General features: G+C 36.5%; 1 protein-coding gene across 1 annotated transcript in view; it reads left to right on the plus strand.

Annotated features, from left to right (window-relative positions):
- ARL6IP6 (ADP-ribosylation factor-like 6 interacting protein 6) overlaps positions 1 to 22,959 on the plus strand; it is a 45,750-nt gene that overhangs the window by 3,904 nt on the left and 18,887 nt on the right. The window contains exon 3 of the mRNA XM_011987854.1: positions 14,271 to 14,403. Coding sequence (XP_011843244.1) covers positions 14,271 to 14,403 — 133 coding nt within the window. The remainder of the gene's footprint in view (positions 1 to 14,270; positions 14,404 to 22,959) is intronic.

The following is a 22,959-nucleotide window of genomic DNA, read 5'->3' on the forward strand; positions in this document are numbered from 1 at the left end:
AAAAAGGTTATTCTATATTTCTCTCCACCAAAATGACTCTGAAGAGTTAAAAACTTTACCTGTCCAGCATATTTTACTCCAATTTGCTTTGATCACTCTAAATTGGGGAGGGGAGATCAAACTTAATCCCTCTACATTCGATCAAATGAGTCAAGTAAGTCATTTGATATGATCACTTTAAATTAAATCATTTGATTTGGTCACTGTAGATAGGTGGTTGAGATACTATGACACATGTCCTCCCCTCTCCCAATCTTTCCTAAACCCTCTAATCTACCACTTTATGGCTAATCACCCTTATGGTGACACTAAGTATAGTGTACCTTATTTTGGCAGAAGGGGAAAGAAACATGAACCCTTTATCTTCAAATTGCAAAGAAGTTGGTTCCCTAGATATTGCATGGAAACTTTTGTCTGTTCGTGTCAACTTCTTGCATGAGAAAACATACTTTTTAGTTACTCATTTTATCAGTGTACGTTTTTACATTGTTTTATTTCTGAAAATAAGCCAAGATTATTAGGTTTCTCAGAGCTTTTATTGATCTGTCACCTCTTGATGCAGTGGAAACAGAATCTTATGAACTAGGCGTGAATTCTAAATCTTTTGCTGTTTAAAAGTTGTCCTGATTTCTCATTTAGGAGTAGAACGAGTGGCAGTTGTTGTCTGAAGGAATGGCTTGCTCAATATCAAAAGGAATGTGATTGGTCTTTTGACATGGTCCTGCTTCCTTTTCCACTTAGGATTAAATAATCCCATATTGCTTTTAGGTATGCGTGATAGATACTTAATATTTTTTACAGCAAATAGGAAAATCATTAAGATTTTGCTAATGGCATGAATTTACTATCAAGGGTCAGGAATGAGCAGAAAGTGTTGTATCTTTATGGCGGAAAAAAACCCAATAGCTATGCCAAAACAAAGCTCATTATTTTGAGCCAGTGTTCCAGTGGTCAGATGGAGAATAAAAATAGTTAATATCATTTAATGGGCTAATTCAATCAGTTTCCTGGGGGTTAATTTTAAAGAATAGTTATAGCAGATATATGTATTGTAACATGTGGACAGAGAATAGTCGTCTCTACCAGAAGAGGATTCTTAAAAATCTGTTTCAGTGAAACAGGGCCAAGATGATTACGCTCTTATAAGATTGAGGTGATTGGCTGGGTGCGGTGGCTGACACCTGTAATCCCAACATTTTAGGAGGCCGAGGCAGGTGGATCACTTGAGGTCAGGAGTTGGAGACCTGCCTGGACAACATGGTAAAACCCCGCCTCTACTAAAAATACCAAAAAAAATTAGCTGGGCATGGTGGCACAGGCCTGTAATCCCAGCTACTCAGGAGGCTGAGGCAGGAGAACCACTTGAACTGGGAAGGTGGAGGTTGCAGTGAGCCAAGATCGTGCCACTGCATTCCATCCTCTGAGACAGAGCAAGACTCCAACTCAAAACAAAAGATGGAGGTGATTGTGGTAACACCTGCTTTTTTTCTAAGCTGCAATTCTCTACCGTTTTCAAGAAAAATACAAGTTAGCCTATTTACGGAATGTTTTGAATTGACTACTGTCCTCTGGTTAAAACCCCTCTTGAGATAATTGATAGCTGAAAAGGTAGGATGGTTCTCTCAGACTTGACTTCCATCTAAATCAACACTGAATTGATTAACTTAGATATCAAGAAAAATTGCCTCATTAGTTTACCCCTGAGGAGATGCCTATGAAGTTATATCCTTTTTACAGTTAATAAGAAAGTTTTCACTTGAAGAAACAATTTGAAATATTTAATAAGAAAATGTTGTTGAGCCGGGCACGGTAGCTCAAGCCTGTAATCCCAGCACTTTGGGAGGCCGAGACAGGCGGATCACGAGGTCAGGAGATCGACACCATCCTGGCTAACACGGTGAAACCCCGTCTCTACTAAAAAATACAAAAAAACTAGCCGGGCGAGGTGGCGGGCGCCTGTAGTCCCAGCTACTCGGGAGGCTGAGGCAGGAGAATGGCGTAAACCCGGGAGGCGGAGCTTGCAGTGAGCTGAGATCCAGCCACTGCACTCCAGCCTGGGCGACAGAGCCAGACTCCATCTCAAAAAAAAAAAAAAAGAAAATGTTGTTGAAGTCATCCGTTACGTTTGGGAAAAGTACCATGCAGCCTTTTATCAGATGATAATGATTTTATTATATTTCACTATTTATTTTGCCCTGTTTATTAGGAATCTCATAGCCAAATGTAATAATGTTTGATTGTTTTGTATATTGCTCTTTATTTTATGGCATGTTTATTATTGCCTATACATGCTGTTATCTTAATATTTCCATGATTCATATTTAAAACTTACTGCAAATTGCCTCAATTCTTTGTTTGAAAGTAGTTTGGTTTTTAGAAAAAGCAATGTGAGCACAGTACTGCTCTACCATGAAAGAGTTCTCTTTCTATTTCTAGACAGACTGGTAAAAATTTTGTACACTGTAGAATTTAATTGCAATTTAATCCTAGTCCAAGGTTGGCATAGCACTCAGTAAGAACAGATTATAGCAGCACAATTCTCATTTTGGTATGGGTAACAATCACTTAGGGACTTGCTTTTTAAAAAGCACCTGTAGATTTTGTTTCAGCCATCATGATTTCATGATACAGAACGTTAGAAGTGTTAAAAAATGTCCAAGAGAGAATGTATTGGAGGTGGCCCATTCTCTTAAAAAGACACAGGTTAAGTAAAACTCAGTTTCATCCTTACGATGAAAATTGATTGAAACTCTGAACTTGAACTTTTTAGCCAGTGTGTGGACTTTATTATTTGAACCTATACTCTATTAAGGGAATGCTAGAGTGCTATCTGCGGCTGGGTGGGGTAGCTCTAATATTTCATCTAGAAAGTCATAAATATCCTGTAGCACAATTTTTGTAAAATTGTATTATGTATTTGTATTATTTAAGAAATAATGACTGAGACCAAAAAAAAAGAAAAAAAAGCCAAAAAGGACTGGAAGGATATAATCAAAATGTTAGTTTATCTGGGTTTCCAAATTGATTGGTTGTTTTTATTATTTTTATTTTCTACAACGTGTAAGTGTAACTTGCAATGAGAAAAACTTTGATGAAGGGAAAGCACAAATTTAAGTTTAGAGAACAGTATGTTTCAATAATTAACAATAACACCTTTTATTGCACTTTTACAGTATGCCAAAAACCATTAATTTGTGTGTTATTTCCTCTAGTATTCTCAACTACAGTGTATCCATCAATGTTGTTTTCTTCTAAACTAAAACTCAAGGAAGTATATGTTATAATTTTTATGCCATAGATAGTCTAAGTAGCATAGCAAGGCAGAAAAAGAATGGGTTATCAGCAAGAATTAGCCATGTGCAGCTAAATTATTAGTCATGAAATCATTACAGGACTCTTCTTAACACATAAAAGCGGTAATAAGAACCAGACATTAGGACCCCTAAATCTCAGTAAATTTGATTGACATCGTGTGGTACTCCCTAGTCCAACTTTGGTGGTTGGGAGGGACGTGTCTTAGGCTAATGAAGTCAAAAGTTAGCTGGCGTCAGAATCACCTGAAAGATAAATTTTGCTGCTCTTCACATGGTGCAGAATATCTGACTCAGTAGTGTGAGATGGAGCCCAAGAATTTTCATTTCTGACAAGTTTTGAGGTGATGCTGATGCTGCTACTTAGGGGGCTATATATCCTTTGAGAACCACTGGCCTCGTAGTTCCCAAACCTGACATTAAAAAAAACAAAAAGACCCTGGAGATTTTTTTTGCTTTTACAAAATCTCACACCCCATAATTATCTACTGAATCAAAGTCACTTAATTGGCAATATGTGTCAGTGTATGTGTCCTGTACAATCAGGACTCACTGGACCATTTTTCATTTCTGAATTATGTCGAGCAGTTCTGTTTGTAAGGATTGAAATTTCATGACTTATTCTTTCTTAGGGAAGTTCAAAAGAATAAAGAAAACTGAGCTATATTTCTCATGAAGTTTATTTGATCTTGAAATTACCACATTGGTCTATTGGACACTTTTGTAAACTTAAAATACATTTTGGGATTTTAGTGGTCACATATTGCTCTTTCTCAAAACATTCTCCTCTTTCATTATTTTAGGAATTATTTTAATATTACTCTTCAATTCTCAAGTATGCTCAAAAGAATAAAATAATTACGATGGAATTAGGATTCCAGCAAGACTTTCCTAAGACTTTAAGTCTTACTGTAGCACAAGCCTACATGTTTCTTAATTCTTATTGTAGTACTACCTTGCTTATTGCTGTATCTATTTTCTATGACTACTTTCACTCTACAGCAGCATAGTTGCGTAGTTGTGACAAAGACCTATGGCTTGCAAAGCCGAAAATATTTACTATCTGGCTCTTTTCAGAAGAATATAGTATTCTCATCCAGTTAGTCATTCAGTGGAAAGGACTTCAGGCAAGAACAACACACACCATCCCTTTTTGCTAAAAGGATATATGCCAGTATTTTTTTCATATTTTATGAGGTCTGAATCCTAATTTATTTGATACTGTTTCTAAGTGGACAGATGCTAAGGACAGATGTGTATACAAAGGTGATTTGGAAGAAAATGCAAAAAAGAAATTATTGGGTTGACCATTTGAATTGTTTGTAATCTAAAAATGAAAATGTGTTACAAATTATGGAGCAAAGAAGATTGTTGTCCTCTTTTCATCAAAATAAGTCATGAAAGGCTTAAACATTCCTTCAAACATTGTGTTTTGGTGATGCAAATGCAAAAAGAAAAAAGCAGGAATAATGACAAGCTGTAACCAATTTGAGATGGATCTGAAATCTGGAAGTGGTATTTACAAGATGGATATGTTGAAGATTCATACGTGAAGTTAATAAGCAATTATTTGTACTCAGGTTATGCCCATTTTTGGTGTACGTAACTTTAGGGAAACTGGGAATTGAAATTCAGATTTACTGTGTTTCTTATGAAAATCTTTAACAAAGTTTTTTTTCCTGCTGTCTTTTTGCTCTCTAAATTATTCTTCAAGTGTCATGAAAATAAAATAAAAAAGCCTTGTTGGACTTATATGGTAAATAGAAATAGTGATGAGTGTTTTCCCTGTTATACTGAAGATTACAAGCTTCAGAGGAGAATATAAATTTAACAGGATTGCCCTTGAGTTAATTGTTTAAAGCTGGATGACGGGCATATGAGTTTTATCATATACTTCTCTCAACTTTTTTTCTGTGTTTGAAATAACCTGTAATAAAAGTGTTGGGGTTTTTTGTTGTTGTTGTTTGTTTTTTAACTTTCCCATGTGAATCTAATGATTTAACAGCATTGGGAACTACAGGTGTTATTTATTTTTCAAATTTCAGTCACTTCATCTCTCAGCGGTTCACCTTCCTCATCTGTTTCAACAGGAAGAGTAGAAATGCTACAGGCTGGGTTGCAGGTGGTCGGGTGATTGGGTGAAGGCCTTAACCAGTGTAACTACTATAGCTACTATGCACTCTGCACCCACTGTGCTCATGTTGCATTGGCAGGAGAGGGGAGACCACTTTGCTCTGCTCCTGCACTTGTGCCTTTACATGTAGAGAGACATTTTGCTCTAGGGATTTAAAGACTTGAGCTATCTGTAGAATGTGACTTAGTGAGGATACCAAATTATTTAAAATAATGGTCATCCTCTCAAGTTAGAAAACTATAGAATCTAATAAAGTTGGAAACATTTGCTTACATAAACATCTAAAAGTTGTTGGTTAGTTTCATGCTTATCATACATCTGAGTTTTATTAGTAGCCAACTGGTAATAGTTTTTACAACTTTTAAAGTTACCTAAGTACAGCCATATAACACATACCATTTTGGTCAACAGTGGTCTGCATATATGCCTGTATGATGGTGGTCCCATAAGATTACAGTGGAGCTGAAAAATTCCTATTTAGTGGCATTGCAGCTGTCCTGACATGGTAGTACAATATATTACTCACATGTTGGTTTTGATGCTGATATAAACCAGCCTATTACCAATCTGGTTTTATATAACCTTCCAGTCATAAAAAAAAAACACACACACAATTATGTACAGTACATAATACTTGATAAACAATTATGTTACTGGTTTATGTATTTACTATGCTTCTTATTTTAGATTATATTCCTTCTGCTTAAAAAAAGTTAACTGTAAAACAGCCTCAGGCAGGTCCTTCAGGAGTTACCCAGAAGAAGGCATTGTTATCATAGGAGATGACAGTTTCATGCATGTTGTTGCCCTTGAAGAGCTTTCGGTGGAAAAAGATGTGACAGTGAAAAACAGTGATATTGATGATCTTGACCCTGTGTAGGCCTAGGCTAATGTGTATGTGTCTTAGATTTCAACAAAGAAGTTTAAAAATTAAAAAATTGAAAATAGAAGCTTATAGAGTAATGGTATAAAGAAAAAACATTTTTGCACAGCTGTACAGTGTGCTTTTGTTTTAAACTGTTAGTAGAAAAGGGTAAAAAAGTTAAATTTTAAAGTTTATAAAGTAAAGTTATAGTAAGCTAAGGTTAATTTATTAATGAAGAGAGAAAATTTTTAAAATAAACTTAGTGTAGCCTAAGTGTACAATGCTTATAGAGTCTGTAGTAGTGGATAGTACTGTCCTTGACCTTCACCTTCACTCATCAGTCACTTGCTCACTGATGGACCCAGAGCAACTCCCTGTCCTGTAAGCTGCATTCATGTAAGTTCCCTATACAGGTGTACTATATTTTATACAGTATTTTTACTGTACCTTTTCTATATTTAAATATGTTTAGATACACAAATACTTACTGTTGTGTTACAGTTGCCTGCAGTATTTGGTATAGTAACATGCCACACAGGTTTGTAGCATTGGAATAATAGGCTATAACTTTTAGCTTATAGGTGTGTAGTAGGCTGTACACCTAGGTTTTTGTAAGTACACTCTTACGATGTATGACCAATGACAAAATCACCTAATGATGCATTTCTCAGAACATATCCCTGTCATCAAACAGTGCATAATTGTATTTTCATTTTTAGTATCATAAAATGTATTAGTTACATAAGTAATTTAATCTCACTAGGAAAAATTCCAACAGTTAAAGCAAAGGCTTTCACCGATCTACCTGTGTGTCTTTTTACATATTTTTCTGTTTATTTACATATGTATAGTCACTTAAAATACATGTTTTTTTCACTGTTAGAGAAAAAATATAATTGGAATCATGTATATTTTGCAGCCTTGTTAAAATGCCTTTTGGAGTATATTCTGTATCAGTATATGTAGATCTACCTCATTTTCTTCATGACTGCGTTGTATTTCATAATATAAGTATACCAGTTTATTGAAATATTTCAAATGTCAGAAGCTCTTTCACAGGATTTGGAAATTACTAGTATACAGTCACATTTAATCCCATCATTATGAAGTTTTACGAAGTATGTGCAATTGATTGCCTAACACTTCTTTAATAAACCTTTCCCTAGTATAGGAACCATGAGAGTTTTGTTTTTTTTTTCTGGTATATTCTGGTTATATATAATATGTGCAAGTTGGTGCCTCTGCATCTAACTTCATAAAACTTCTTGAAAGTTGCCTCATCCCTGTAAGCTTAAACTGTTAAACAAAATGAAAAATTTAGAGCATATAACAGCCTTTTTTGCTGGAAGGTTTTATAGAAATAAAGTTGCCAGCATATTTTTAGAGGAGTAACTATTCCCTGAAACCAGAATAGCTTATTTTGAAAAATAATCCAAAACAAATATACCCTTAGATAAGTGTATATAAAATTACCACAAAGGGATTGGGATAGGAAATTCCTACCCATCCCTGTTTTTGCTTTGGGTGAGAACAGTCTAAGAGGTTTCAATTAATGGGAAAGATTAATATACATCATTTCATTGGCCAGACGCAGTGGCTCATGCCTGTAATCCCAAAACTTTGGGAGCACGAGGCAGGCGGATCATGAGGTCAAGAGATCGAGACCAGCCTGGCCAACATGGTGAAACCTCGTCTCTACTAAAAATACAAAAATTAGCCAGGTGTGTTGGCAGGCACCTGTAGTCCCATCTACTTGGCAGGCTGAGCCAGATAATTGCACCTTAATTCCAGCTACTCTGGAGATTGAGGCAGAAGAACCGCTTAAACCTGGGAGGCGGAGGTTGTAGTGAGCCGAGATCGTGCCACTGCACTCAGCCTGGCAACAGAGCAAGATTCCTTCTCAAAAAAAAAAAAAAATCAATATACATCACTTCGGCCGAGTGCAGTGGCTCACGCCTGTAATCCCAGGACTTTTGAGAGGCCAAGGCGGGTGGAACACGAAGTCAGGAGTTCAAGACCAGCCTGGTCAAGATGATGAAACCCTGTCTGTATTAAAAATACAAAAATTAGCCAAGTGTGTTGGCAGGCACCTGTAGTCCCATCTACTTGGCAGGCTGAGCCAGATAATTGCTTGAACCTGGGAGGCCGAGGTTGCAGTGAGCTGAGGTCGCGCCACTGCGCTCCAGCCTGGGTGACAGAGCCAGACTCCGTCTATATGTATATATGTGTGTGTGTATATATACGTTTATGTGTATACATATACGTATTTGCTGCTATTTAGATGACTATGTCTAAAGAGGTATATGTGTATCTGTATATACACGTATATCTAAACAGGCATATATATGCACACACATCATTTCATCAACTGATGAATATTGAGCTGTAGAGAAGAACAAAGGATGTGTGTATTTCTTTAAAAGCCTGCAACCTTTGGCAGCAGTTCTTCTGGAAATTTGTAACATCTATCTCCTTATACAACTGTACACCTAAATACAAGAATGTTCCTCATAGCATTGTTTGTAATAGAGAAAAACTAGAATAAAAATATACAACAGTACTGTGGCTATGGGTACTGATACAAAAGGTCTCCAGAATATGTGAAAAAAGCAAAATGCAGAACCATTTTTCTGGTGAGAATCCCACTTGTGGAAAATAAACTGAGAAAATATATATATATATGTTTTATATATAACTAGCTCCATATATGTATCTATATTACCTAGATATGTATATAATTTTTGGAAAGATGCATAACAGACTCTTAACCTGATCGCTTTTAGGAGTGAAATTGGCAAACTGAGGAAGGAAGAATTTCATTTAATACACTTTCATTTTTATATCCTTTTTAAAGTTGTGAATTCTTTCTAAAATGAGCTTACGAAACGTCAACATTTTAGCATGAGGATTTTGCAGGTACTGACTTGTAACAAATTTAGTTGTTGGGAGTTACCAATTTCTGTGGCTTTTCTGCTTATTTGCAGATGAATTGGATAATTGCCTGAATCATAAACACTTCTAGACCACAATGTTGCAATGTACTTTTTTTACCCCATCATTGTGACCTGATTTACCCATGATGTGGCTTTTGATTAGTTTAAAATGAACATAAAATAGTTAAAATGCTCAATGCGAAGTAAGTACTTAGATTGTGGAATAGTAATTTTGGAAAAACGAATTATTCTTGTATTAAATTTGACAGGTACCCTATTAAAGCACTCAAGTGAAAAAGTTTAACAGGCTTTAGAAAGCCTCACATTTGATTATGCTACTTTGTGTCTTTCCTCACTTACCTAGAAGTTTCATCATTCTATAGTAGTCCCGAAACACTTTATTTTTCTTAACTACCATCTTTGTTCTGGAGAAGTATGTTAAACTTTGAGTAAACTTGTCAATTATTTTCTCCCCTCTTTAGACATAGTCATCTAAATAATAGCAAGTAAGAGCTATTTGGCAATATAGCAACCCATAAGTTGTAGTTGTAGACTAAATCTTACAATTTTTTTGACCCTCTATCCTGATGGGTTGGTAAGAAGGTTATTCTAAGGTTGTGTTCACCCAATTCCAGCTTGGGTTGAAGTGCTAGAGGTGGACACTGTGCCAGGATATTGGGGTGAAGATGCAGACTAATCCTCAAGACATTTGCTAAAGTGACTATTGAAATATCTTTTATTGTGGTCAGGATGGTCTTTCAGATGTAGCAACTTCCAGCCACATGACCATGTGGTGTTTCTATGCCAGGCTTAGGGCAGAGGCATCCGTAAGCGTGGCTCTGTACTTACCTACCAAGATACTGTACACAGCTATGCTCTATGTATGGTTTTGCTTGGGCTTTTCTAGATGCTTTGTCGGGAAGCCGCTGTAGCACTACTCCCTTTCCCCATTTACACACATAAGTGCAAACATGCATACAACATGCTTTATTTAAACTAAGGAAATCGTTCTCACTTGTTGGTAAGCCCCTCACTCTCTTTTTCCCTGTTCCCCACGAACATTTTATCTGTACTCCAGTCAACTCATTGTCTTTGCTGTGCATTCAAGACATTTTCTGTTTATCCACACTCCTATCCCTGATTATATCTGTACACTAGTTTCCGTAAATATTGTGCAATGTGGAAGTAGAAAAACAGGCTGTTTCTTCTTTCTGCTTTGCCACATCCCTCTTCTGGGGAAATGAACACAGAGCCTGTTAGCTCTTTAACAGGTAGGAGGTGGGAGGAGGGAACTATCAGGAGAAATAATTTACCACACTTGCCATTAGTAATTCTTCTGAGTCTGTACTTTTTAACAGTTTTTTCAGTCTGTTAACTGAGCTTCACAAGATTTGCAAACAGGCCACTGCATGTACTTTTTACCTGCTTCTTGCTAAAATAAGACTGGTGGATAATTTTGTGTAGCCGGGAAATAAGATAATTCGTAAGTCATCCGCTAGCGTTCTCAACTACTGCTGTATTCTTGAGGCATGGAACACACTCTTCAGAAACCTGTTTTACAGACACAGTTTAAAAACGAGTCTACAAAGATTCTGATACAACCGCCCTGCTGCTCCTCTGTTCAAAAAGGACTACCCGACTGAAAATTTTTTTACAAGTTTACTTAGTTCTATTTTGAATAGGTAGAATAGTCATATGGGTCAAAATTCAAAAAGTATAAAAGAATATAGACTGAAAAGGCTTACTCTTTTCTCCCAACCACTCTTTCCTCCCTCCACAGAGAACCAATGTTAAATTCTTACATCCTTCTAGAAAGTTTTTAAAATATCTAAGTACAACATACATTTCTTCATATATACAACATATGCATATATGTATGTGTATAATGCATATTTTCCTCTTATTTATACAAATGCATAGAGCTGTTCTGAACTTTCAGTTTTGAGCTCACCAGTATATTTTCAAGATCTTTCCATATCAGTACCTAAAGAGCTTCCTCATTCATTTTTCTAGCTGCATATTATTCTATTGTATGGATGTACGTAATTAACCAATTCTTTACCTTCATTACTGATTATTTATGTTGTTTCCAATCTATGTTATTACAAACAAAGCTACAGAGAACAATCTTGTATATATGTCATTTTATAGAGGTTTGTATATTATAATATACAAAGATATATATGTATAATTGTATTAAACAGAGATATGTTGTCCTAAAGACATATAAAATTACTGGAGTAAAGAACATATACGTGCATCATTTTAGCAGATACTGCCAAACTGCTCTCCATAGAAATTATAACAATTTACTCTCCAAAACAGCCATGCATGAAGAGTTTCTGTTTATTCACAGCCTCAGCATCAGAGAATGTTATACAACTTTTTGATTTTTGTCAGTTGATGATGAAAAAATACCTAATTTCTCTGATTATTAATGGTATTGAATTGAGCATCTGTTCATGTTTTAACATTTATAGTTTTTATTCTGCAATTGCATTTAACTTTTTATATTTGAGTTTTGGATTGCTGGTCTTTTTTTTTTATTGGTTTCTAGGAATTACTTGTATTAACAGGAAATTTTTCCTTGTGCTGTAAGTTGCAAAGGTTATGTTTTATTTAAAAATTTTTTGTCATTCAATTTGACATTTTATGTTGCTATGCATATATAGTAGTATGTGTGTTTACCTGTATACAGTTGTCCCTGAGCATCTGTGAGGAATTGGTTCCAGGACCCCCTGTGGATAACAAAATCTGGATCCTCAAGTCCTTTGTATGAAATTGGATAATATTTGTATGTATATGACCTTTTCACATCCTCCCATTTACTCTCTGTAATACCTAATATAATGTAAATGTTATGTAAATAGTTGTTATGCTGTATTGGTTTTGATTGACATTATTTTTATTGTTGTATTGTTACTTTTCTTTTTTTTTCCAAATACTTTTCATCCAAGGTTGGTTGAATTCCAGATATGGAACTTGTGGATAGGAAGGGCTGACTGTGTATAGTAGAAATTCTGTGTCTTATATGGGTCATGAATTTTTGTATCGTGATTAGAAAGGCCTTTATCCCTCCAAGGCTATAAATGACTTTTCCAGGGATTCCCTCTACAATTTTATATTTAGATTATTTGGTACATTTTAGAATTTAGTCTGGTATAGGGTACCTGGTATGGATCCAGTTTCTTTTCCTTTTTGTAAGTGGTCACCCCATTGAATTAGTAACATTTTTTATTAATCTATTTGGGCCTTCTTCCGCCTTCTTCCAAATCTTGTATTCTGCTTTGTTCTGTTGTTTGTTTGTTTGTTTGTTTGTTTGTGAGAAAGAGTTTCACTCTGTCGCCCAGGCTGGAGTGCAGTGGTGCTATCTCGGCTCACTGTAACCTCTGCCTCTGGGTTTAAGTGATTCACCTGCCTCAGTCTCCCGAGTAGCTGGGGTTACAGTCATGTACCACCATGCCCAGCTAATTTTTGTATTTTTGGTAGAGGTGGTTTCGCCATGTTGGCCAGATTGGTCTCAAACTCTTGGCCTCAAGTAATCCTCTTGCTTCGACCTCACAAAGTGCTGGGATTAGAGGCATGAGCCACCATGCCCGGCCCTGTCATCTATTTGTGTATCAGTACACACTGTTTTAGGTATTCAGTTCCTATAATATTTCAATATCTGGTTGGAATAGTCTCTATTTTTGCTTATTATTTCATGTGAATTTTAGAATTAACTGATTCTTCCAAGAAAAATATGCTCACATTTTCAATTTGAATTCTGATGTTACCTCCTTAAAGTGGTAACATCTTCTTTATTCAAAATAGTTATCACAGTATATGGTTATCTCGTTAATTTAGTTACATGTTTTATTATCTTTCTGTCCCACTAGAATTACTTCATGAAGACAGCTATCTTTTTTATTTTGCTCACCGCTATATCCACATCACCTAGCACAATAACCAACACATAGTAGCCCCTCGATATAGATTGAGTGGATGAATAAGTGAGTTAATTTGTAAAATTTTTGAAAACTTAACATCAAAATAAAACTGTACTTCTTACTAAAAGGAGTTGGCCACTTAAATATCAGTATTTCCTGTCTTCCTATAACCACAAGAACATTCATTGTTCTTTTATTATTCTTAATGGGTTATGAATAGTATCTGAAAACCTTTAACTTACTCCTTTCTTTTTCCTTTATGTCTCCTATTCTTCTTCTCAACGCTTTTTCCTTAAGTCCATTATACTATTGTTCTTTTGACTTGACTTTTATGAGAAAATACAGTTCCAAACTCAGTGCAAATAAAATCTAGGGTCCCACACATTTGTAAGTCAGGAGGCAACTTTTGTTCATATACTGAGCAAGGTTAAACAATCAGAATAGGTTTATAATGTTCATAAGAAAACTGTAAAGAGGAGATACCCCCAAATTGAGGCATGTTTCAAAAGTGCATGGTGTGGAATGAAAGGAATCACTTAGTACTAAATAATAAAGATAGCAAGGTATGATTTATGAAATTAAATGAAAAATCTGATGACCTTTTTTTCTTTTTTGAAACAGGGTTTCATTCTGTTTCCCAGGCTGGAGTGCCGTGGTGCAATCGAGGCACATTGCAACCTCAAACTCCTGGCCCCAAACCATCCTCCCACCTCAGTCTCCCAAAGCATTGTGATTGCAGGCATGAGCCACCTTTTCTGGCCTCAAGACATCTTAAGAGTCTAGTGAAATGTTATAACCATGTTTTCTGTAGTTGAATTTCATAAAACTGAAGATGTTATGTTCTTGTTGAATTTACCCTTTTTTCCCACATATTATCATTTAATTAAAATATTCAATGATATGACTTCTAGTTGTGCCTTAGTAATGTATACTTATTTCTACATAAGTTAGCTTGCAGTAAGTTCAAATCTTATAATATCAGGTCCATATAATTTAGAAGATGAGAAATATACATGATATGAACATGAGAATACTGGTTTAATTTAAATTGTTTTGGTGTTAATAATTTACTTTTTCCCCCTCTCTTTTCCTGTTAAGGATTCTGGACTCTACTTATAATATCCCTAACTGCTGGATTCTCCTGTTGCAGCTTTTCTTGGACAGTGACTTACTTTGATTCTTTTGAACCAGGAATGTTTCCTCCTACTCCTCTTTCACCTGCCAGGTTCAAGTAAGTATTCCTGTTTCCTGTTTATTTTTTAAATGCATTTCAACACTTGAAAATACTAAAATACATAGAAGCAAGAGGCTGATTGCGAAATATGTTGAGACTTAAAACATAGGACTTTTCAGCTTGTAGGCCCAGCCTTTAGATACATGAGAATAATATTTAAAATTCTATATCTAGGTAATGCTTTGTTTTCTAAAAACTGAAATTCAGGGGATTATCTTAGAACTAAGAATCTTTGATGGGTATTTGTCCTTTGGAATGGAATTTGATTTAAAACCGTTTATAAAGGCAAAATTAATGCTAACAATTTGAAAGTTTTACTAGGTTCATACATGGTCAGACTTACAAGAACATAATAATTGGATTGGACTTTTCCTTAGGATTTTAACTTTGTGTTATAATTAGCAAGTATTTATGGCACCCACTTTATATGTCTGGACCAGAATGGATGCTTTTCATAGTGGAACAGTATTAAATTTCTTTGGTCTATATTTTCCATGTTTCAGAGAATTTTAGAAAATTCAGTAGTGTTCTAATCTAGTTTATTCATGCCAGGAAAGTTACAATTTTAAATACAAATTCCAAAATAAGAACATCTAAGATCTCTAGTTTATTCTAGAAATTTGGGGGGGACATGAAGACAGGAAACTAAATTATATTAAATTTATGTTATTCTAATACTATTGTTGTTACTACCACCTCTAGCCTACCTCATGGACAGGTTGTAGAGATAAAAACATTTACTTGAGAGACTTTATAAATGTGAAGTTATACCAGTTACAGTTATTAATAATCATTGGTACTACTGGCCTTCATTATTAGTAAACTCCCAATTATTTTTGTCTTATAAATATATCTTTTAAAATTTTGGCTTGACTTCAAATGAAATGTGAATTTGTATATATGTATGTTATGTGTATATATATGTATTTTTAATGTTTTAATCCCTATCTGTATATGAAACATAAAATCATATGCTTTCCAACAAATTTTAGTTCTGTGTTTTTGAGGTGGATAAATAATAATCTAAATTGACTGAGAGTTAGGCCTAACATTACAATGCCATCCCGTAGTTTACATGGATACCACTCAATTAGAAGTTTGCTTTAATAACAGGTATAAGTCTAAGGTAATGAGACTCATTTCAAAAATCACCAAAAAGAAATCATATTTTTTCCTTATGTTTATATCTCACTTCCCTGAGTTCTAGCCACACATTTCTTGCTGTTTAATAGACCTTGCTACCTGGATTTCAGAAAGCATTTTGCACTTAGAGTGATTAAAACTCTAGTCTTTGCTTTGAAGCCATCAGTATCCACCCATTTCACTCACCAGGGCTTGAAATTCTTAATCATTATATTTGTCCATTCATGAAGTCCATTCCTTCCTGACTTTTTAAATGTCGTTAGAAAGCTTCCTGTTAGCATTTTCACTGTTTTTGTACTATTTAAGGCTAGTATACTTGACTTCTTGGCCTTCTTTCCTCTAAGTTTTCACTCTTCTAATTCACCCTATATACAGTCAGCCCTCTGTATCCATGGGCTCCACATCCTTTAATTCAACCAACCATGGATAAAAAATATTTGGGAAAAAAAATTAAAATACAACAATAAAAAGTAATACACATAAAAAACAGTATAACAACTATTTACACAGCATTTACTTTGTATTAGGCATTATAAGTAATCTAGAGATGATTTAAAGTAGAGGGGAGGATGTGCATATGCTATAGGCAACTGCCATGCCATTTTATATAAGGGACTTGAACATCCATGGATTTTGGTATTTGTGGGAATCCTGGAACCAATCTCCCAGTGGATACCAAGGTATAACTGAACTGCTGTATTTCCATTAACAAAAAGAGATCTAGCCCTCTGTTGGTTAAAAGCCAGTAGCTTTCCTATTGCCTTTAGAATAAAGTCCAACTCTTAAGTATAGCAGAACAGTCCTTCCCCAAATGACTCTACCCTACTTTTCCAACCTCAGCTATTTCCCTACTGCACCCTATATTATAGTCACATACCAGATTAGCTTGACATCCTGCACATAAACTATGCAATTTTGAGATGTCATGATTTTACTCTTGCTGTTCTCTCTTCCTGGAGTATCATTTTCCCTTTCACCTTCTCTTTTACCACCATCACGATTCATTAACCTTGTAAATGTAAGAAGCCTTTGGGGTTAGAGAAGGTTTTAGTATTCTCTTAAAGATCTGCTATTCTGAGGGCATTTAACAGTTAATTTTTTAAAAAATTATCTTTGCATTTTGTATTAAATTAGAATCAATTTAGCAAAAGGCCTCAATTTTCAATGTATTTATTAGTGTATTAGTCTGTTCTCATGCTGTCTAATAAAGACATACCCAAGACTGGGTAATTTATAAAAGAAAGAGTTTTAATTGACTCACAGTTCCACATGGCTGGGGAGGCCTCACAATTGTGGTGGAAGGCCAAGGAGGAACAAAGGCACACCTTAAATGATGGCAGGCAAGAGACGATGTGCAGGGGAACTGCTCTTTATAAAACTGTCAGATCTTGTGAGACTCACTCACTATTATGAGAACAGCAGCATGGGGGTAACCACCCCCATAATTTAATTACCTCCCACAGGGTCCCTCCCACAACACATGGGAATTATGGGAACTGCAATTCAAGATGAGATTTGGGTGGGCCACAGCCAAACCATGTTATTATGCCCCTGACCCCTCCCAAATCTCATGTCCTCACCTTTCAAAACCAATCATGCCTTCCCAACAGTCCCCCAGATTTCAGCATTAACTCGTAAGTCCACAGTCCAAAGTCTCATCTGAGACAAGGAAAGTCCTTTCTGTAAAATCAAAAGCAAGTTAATTACTTCCAAGATGCAGTGGCGGTTCAAGCATTATAAATACACCCATTCCAAATGGGAGAAATTGGCCAAAACAAAGGGGCTACAGGCCCATGCAAGTCCGAAATTCAGTAGGGTAGTTAAATCTTAAAGCTCCAAAATGATCTCCTTTGACTCCATATCTCACATCCAGGTCATACTGAAGCAAGAATTTGGTTTCCATGATATTGGACAGCTCCGCCCCTGTGGCTTTGCAGGGTACAGTCTCCCTCCTGGCTGCTTTCACAGGCTGGCATTGAGAGTCTGCAGGTTTTCCAGGCACATGGTACAAGCTGTCAGTGGATCTACCATTCTGGTGGCCCTCTTCTCACATCTCCACTTGGTAGTGCCCCAGTGGAGACTTTGTGTGGGAGCTCCCACCCCACATTTCCCTTCTGCACTGCCTAGCAAAGAGGTTCTCCATGAGGGCTCCACCCCTGCAGCACACCTCTACATGAACATCTAGGCATTTCCATACATCCTCTGAAACATAGGTGGAAGTTCCCAAACCTCAGTTCTTGACTTCTGTGCACCTGCAGTCCCAACAACACATGTAAGCCACCAAGGCGTGGGGTTTGCACCCTTTGAAGCAACAGCCTGGGACGTACATTGACCCCTTTTAGCCACACCTGGGACACAGGGTACCAACTCCTGAGACTGCACAAAGCAGCAAGGCCTGTGAAACCATTTTTTTCTCCAAGGCCTCCCAGCTTGTGGTGGGAAGGGCTGCTATGAAGACCTCTGACATGCCCTGGAGACATTTTCCCCATTGTCTTGGCAATTAACATTTGGCTTCTCATTATTTCTGCAAATTGCTGTAGCTGGCTTGAATTTCACCTCAGAAAATTGTTTTTTCTTTTCTGTCACATTGTCAGGCTGCAAATTTTCCGAGATTTTATGCTTTGCTCCCTTTTAAACGTAAGTTCCAATTCCAAACCATGTCTTTGTGAATGAATAAAACTGAATGCTTTTTTTTTTTTTGAGACAGAGTCTCGCGTGTCATCCAGGCTGGAGTGCAGTGGCACGATCTTGGCTCACTGCAAGCTCCACCTCCCAGGTTCATGCCATTCTCCTGCCTCAGCCTCCTGAGTAGCTGGGACTATGGGCACCCACCACCACGCCCAGCTAATTCTTCTTGTATTCTTGGTAGAGACAGGGTTTCACCATGTTAGCCAGGATGGTCTTGATCTCCTGACCTCGTGATCCACCCATCTCGGCCTCCCAAAGTGCTGGGATTATAGGCGTGAGCCACCGCGCCCAGCCAAAACTGAATGGTTTTAAGAGTACCCAAGTCGACTCTTAAGCACTTTGCTGCTTTGAAATTTCTTCCACCAGATACCCTGAATCATCTCTCAAGTTCAAAGTTCCATACATCTCTAGGGCAGGGGCAAAATGCTCCCAGTCTCTTTGCTAAAGCATAGCAGAAATCATCTTTTCTGTTCCAGTTCCCAATAAGTTCTTCATCTCTGTTGGAGACCACCTCAATCTGGACTTCATTGTCCATATCAATATCAGCATTTTGGTCAAAGCTATTCAACAGGTCTCTAGGAGGTTGCAAACTTTCCCACATTTTCTTGTCTTCTGCACCCTCCAAACTATTCCAGCCTCTCCCTGTTACCTAGTTCCAAAGTCGCTTCAACATTTTCAGATATGTTTACAGCAGCACCCCACTCTACCAGTACCAATTTAGTGTGTTAATCTGTTCTCACACTGCTAATAAAGATATACCTGAGACTGGGTATTTATAAAGGAAAGAGGTTTAATTGACTCACAGTTCCATATGGAGGGGGAAGCCTCATAATCATGGCAAAAGATGAAGGAGGAGCAAAGGCACATCTTATGTGGCAGCAGGCAAGAGAGCATGTGCAGGGGAACTGCCCTTTATGAAACCATCAGGTCTCAAGAGACTCACATACTATTAGTGGAACAGCCACATGGGAGTAACCACCCCCATGATTCAGTTACCTTCCACCAGGTCCCTCCCATGGTATGTGGGAATTATGGGAACTGCAGTTCAGGATGAGATTTGGGTGGGGACACAGCCAAACCATATCAGTTAGTAATTATGTTTTTTTGTTTTTGGGTTTTTTGAGACAAGGTCTGGTCTGGTTCTGTTATCCAGGCTGGAGTACAGTGGCGCGATCTCAGCTCATTGCAACCTCCACCTCCCAGGCTCAAGTGATCCTCCTGCCTCCTCCCCTAATGAGCTGGGACTCTAGGCGTGTCACCATGCCAAATAATTTTTGCGTTTTTGTAGAGGCAGGATTTTGCCATGTGCCCCGGCTGGTCCCAAACCCCTGAGTTCAAGCAGCCTGCCCACCTTGACCTCTCAAAGTGCTGGGATTACAGGCATGAGCCACTGCACCCAGCCTAGTGGATCCAGTTTTAATATGAAATGGTGTCATATTAGAGCCTTAGATTATGTACTTATTAATCTCTGAAAATGGTTTTGAAATGTATACAGAATATATGTTGTATATGCACAAATGAATATAAAATATAAATAAATACAAAATATACACATTCATTTCTATAAATACAAAATATAAAAGATGTGTATTTATATTTGTGTTTGTATATGTGTATATATTTGCATATAAATACAGAATATATATACACATAAATATGTATAAATACAAAATAATGCGTGTGTGTGTGTGTGTATATATATATATATATATATATAATGTAGTGCTGGCTACTGGGAAGCTGAGGCAAAAGGATTGCTTGAGCCCAAGAGTTTATTATACAAAATAATGTGTGTATACCTTTTGTATTTGTACAAAATAATGTGTACGTATATACAAATATAAATTATATATATACCCAAATATAAGTGAAATATTTACACACACACAAAGACAAACGAAGTTGAGTTTTATCGTCAAAACCCTGCCCTCTAGTGTTTATGGAAAATATGCAGTTACTTCAGAAATGTCAGATTAAGTATATTCTCTATGTCACCAGTAGAGTGAGTCCTCGTACAGGGAAACAACTCCGCATTTTGAAAAAGTTGAAATCTTCAGACTTAATATTTTCTTTGAAATCAAATTGATATATTTTATCAATGTGCAACATCATGCTTTTATAAAAATATCTTTGTGACAGGTTATGTGTTTTCTCACCTAAAATAAGCAATAATATTAATGAAAGCATTTTTCCTAATTATATAAAAGTAATTCACATTCTTTGTTGAAAATTCCAAAAAAAGAAAAAGAAAAATGGAAATAAGGAAAATTACTGCTGATATTTTAATGTATATTTTTCCATTCTTTATGCGTATTTTAAAAATCGAAATTGGGATCACAATGTATATAGTTTTTTGTAAGAGAGTAAAATAAATCATATCTAACTGGTTTGTTAAAATAGTAGTCTTTTGCTATCTCTGCAGACTTAAGTACCTGGGTTTTGTTTTGTTTTGTTTTTTTAAACAGAATAGTTGAAGTGGGAAAACCATTTGAGAAGACCATATTTACTGTGACTATCAATTGTGTTTCCCTAGAAACAGACCCCTCAGAGGAAGAATAAAAGTAACATTCATTACTGTTTAGTAAATATTAGGTGACATATTTAATGAAATCATCAGTTTGGATCAATAATTCATAAGAAGAGGTTGAGATTAGAAATAAAAGCATTTTCTTATATTAAAATCTTTTTATGTTTACTGTTATATATTTATTAGATAAATCTCAGCAACTTTCACTTTTACATAAGCACAAGATGTTTAGGAAATACAAGATAGAGAACTTTGCAAGATATATTTCCGGATAGGTAGTTAATGGACTTCAACAGGTATGTTTTTTGGAAAGATGGTTCCATGTATTCCACTTTGCTAAGTTAAAAGATATACTGCAATATCACATATATAAACTTGTCAATTAGTAAGCTGTCCTTTTCTTTGTGTATTTAATCCAGTAGACTGGATAGAAAGTCTTGTCTTGGTTGTTATTAAAGGTTTGTTAACAGTGTTAAAGAACAAGAGGCAGAGGCAGTAAGTTTAGATTTTGGGGAATATCTATTTTTTTTTTTTTTTTTTTTTGAGACAGAGTCTTGCTCTGTCGCCCGGGCTCGAGTGCAGTGGCCGGATCTCAGCTCACTGCAAGCTCCGCCTCCCAGGTTTACGCCATTCTCCTGCCTCAGCCTCCCGAGCAGCTGGGACTACAGGCGCCCGCCACCTCGCCCAGCTTTGTATTTTTTAGTAGAGACGGGGTTTCACCGTGTTAGCCAGGATGGTGTCGATCTCCTGACCTCGTGATCCGCCCGTCTCGGCCTCCCAAAGTGCTGGGATTACAGGCTTGAGCCACCGCGCCCGGCTTTTGGGGAATATCTAAATAGGCATTCCCATTTTTGACTATGTTATAATTCATTATCCTGCTTCTTCTACACTACCTACTCAACATCTCCAGTTCATTTCTCATCACTTTTCCTTGTTCATTGTCTGGGTTTTGTGAGTGATTTCCAAGAGACAAATATAACAGTGTATGTATAGTCAGTATTTAACATTTTGGTTATCAGCTTTAATTATAGTTTTCAGGAGTTAATGCATCTCATTATGTTACCTACCCATGGAAAAATACTGCATACAAGGAAAAGCTAGAACTTTAAAGAATCATGGGCTGGGCATGGTGGCTCATGCCTGTAATCCCAGCACTCTGGTAGGCCAAGGTGGGAGGATGGCTTGAGCCTAGAACTTTGAGACCATCCTGGGCAACATAGTGAGACACTGCCTCTACAAAAATTTTTTTAAATTATCCAGGTGTGGTGAAATGCGCCTGTATTCCTAGCCACTCAGAGAATGAGGCAGGATTGTTTGATCCCAGGAGTTCAAGGCTGCAGTGAGCTATGATCATGCCACTGCATTCTAGCCTCGGTGACAGAGCAAGATACGCTCTTTAAAAAAAAAAAAAAAAAAACTTTGGGGATTGTTCTAGGCTTGGCCAGTGGCAGCAGAACTTTTAAGTCCTTTTGATTGGGAAAATATTAGTTGTGGATACTAGCTGTGCCTTACAGTGTGTTTTCCTGAACAAGTATACCTTTTAAGCTAATATTCTAGGATTTCTAGGGATGTTTTAAGAGAGTCCTATTAAACATTGTGGGGGAACTAATGCCCTCCTAAGCCACCCATCTCTTAGGTTTTACTATTAGTCTGGTGTTTCCATTTTTTAATAAAGAAATCAAGTCTCAAGAAGTTTAAGCCACTTGCACAAAGTCAAGTAATTTGCAAGTAACATAGTTTGCATCTGACTCTGTGTTTATTTTTATTCACCGTACTAGCTAACTTATCTCCTCTGCATTATGAAATTAATCATCAGTAAGAGGAATTTCACTAATTGAAATAGCATCATTTTATTGACGATTAACAGGCATTCTGAGCTTTTGCTATGTGGCAGTTTTGCCCCCACAATATTGCTAAATCAAAATCTGTTCTTAACATCAAACTTTCTCTGTCTTCTCCGTTGTCTTCTCGTAGTACCTGTATTCCACTTTAAGACTGCACTCCACATTTCACATCACCTATGCTCAAGCTTCATCTAGTGGTGAAAGTATGTAGCTGCAGGTTCATAGTTATTCAGTATGCTAGAAATAAAAACCACTCTGATAATAAATGTCACATCTAGGATAGAAATGTTACTCTATAGTAGTAAGTTTAGTGGAAAAATGATAACATGAGTGATGCGTCTTATTGCTGAC

This window comes from Mandrillus leucophaeus, unplaced genomic scaffold, assembly GCF_000951045.1.
Source record: "Mandrillus leucophaeus isolate KB7577 unplaced genomic scaffold, Mleu.le_1.0 Scaffold318, whole genome shotgun sequence".
Taxonomy (NCBI): Eukaryota; Metazoa; Chordata; class Mammalia; order Primates; family Cercopithecidae; genus Mandrillus; species Mandrillus leucophaeus.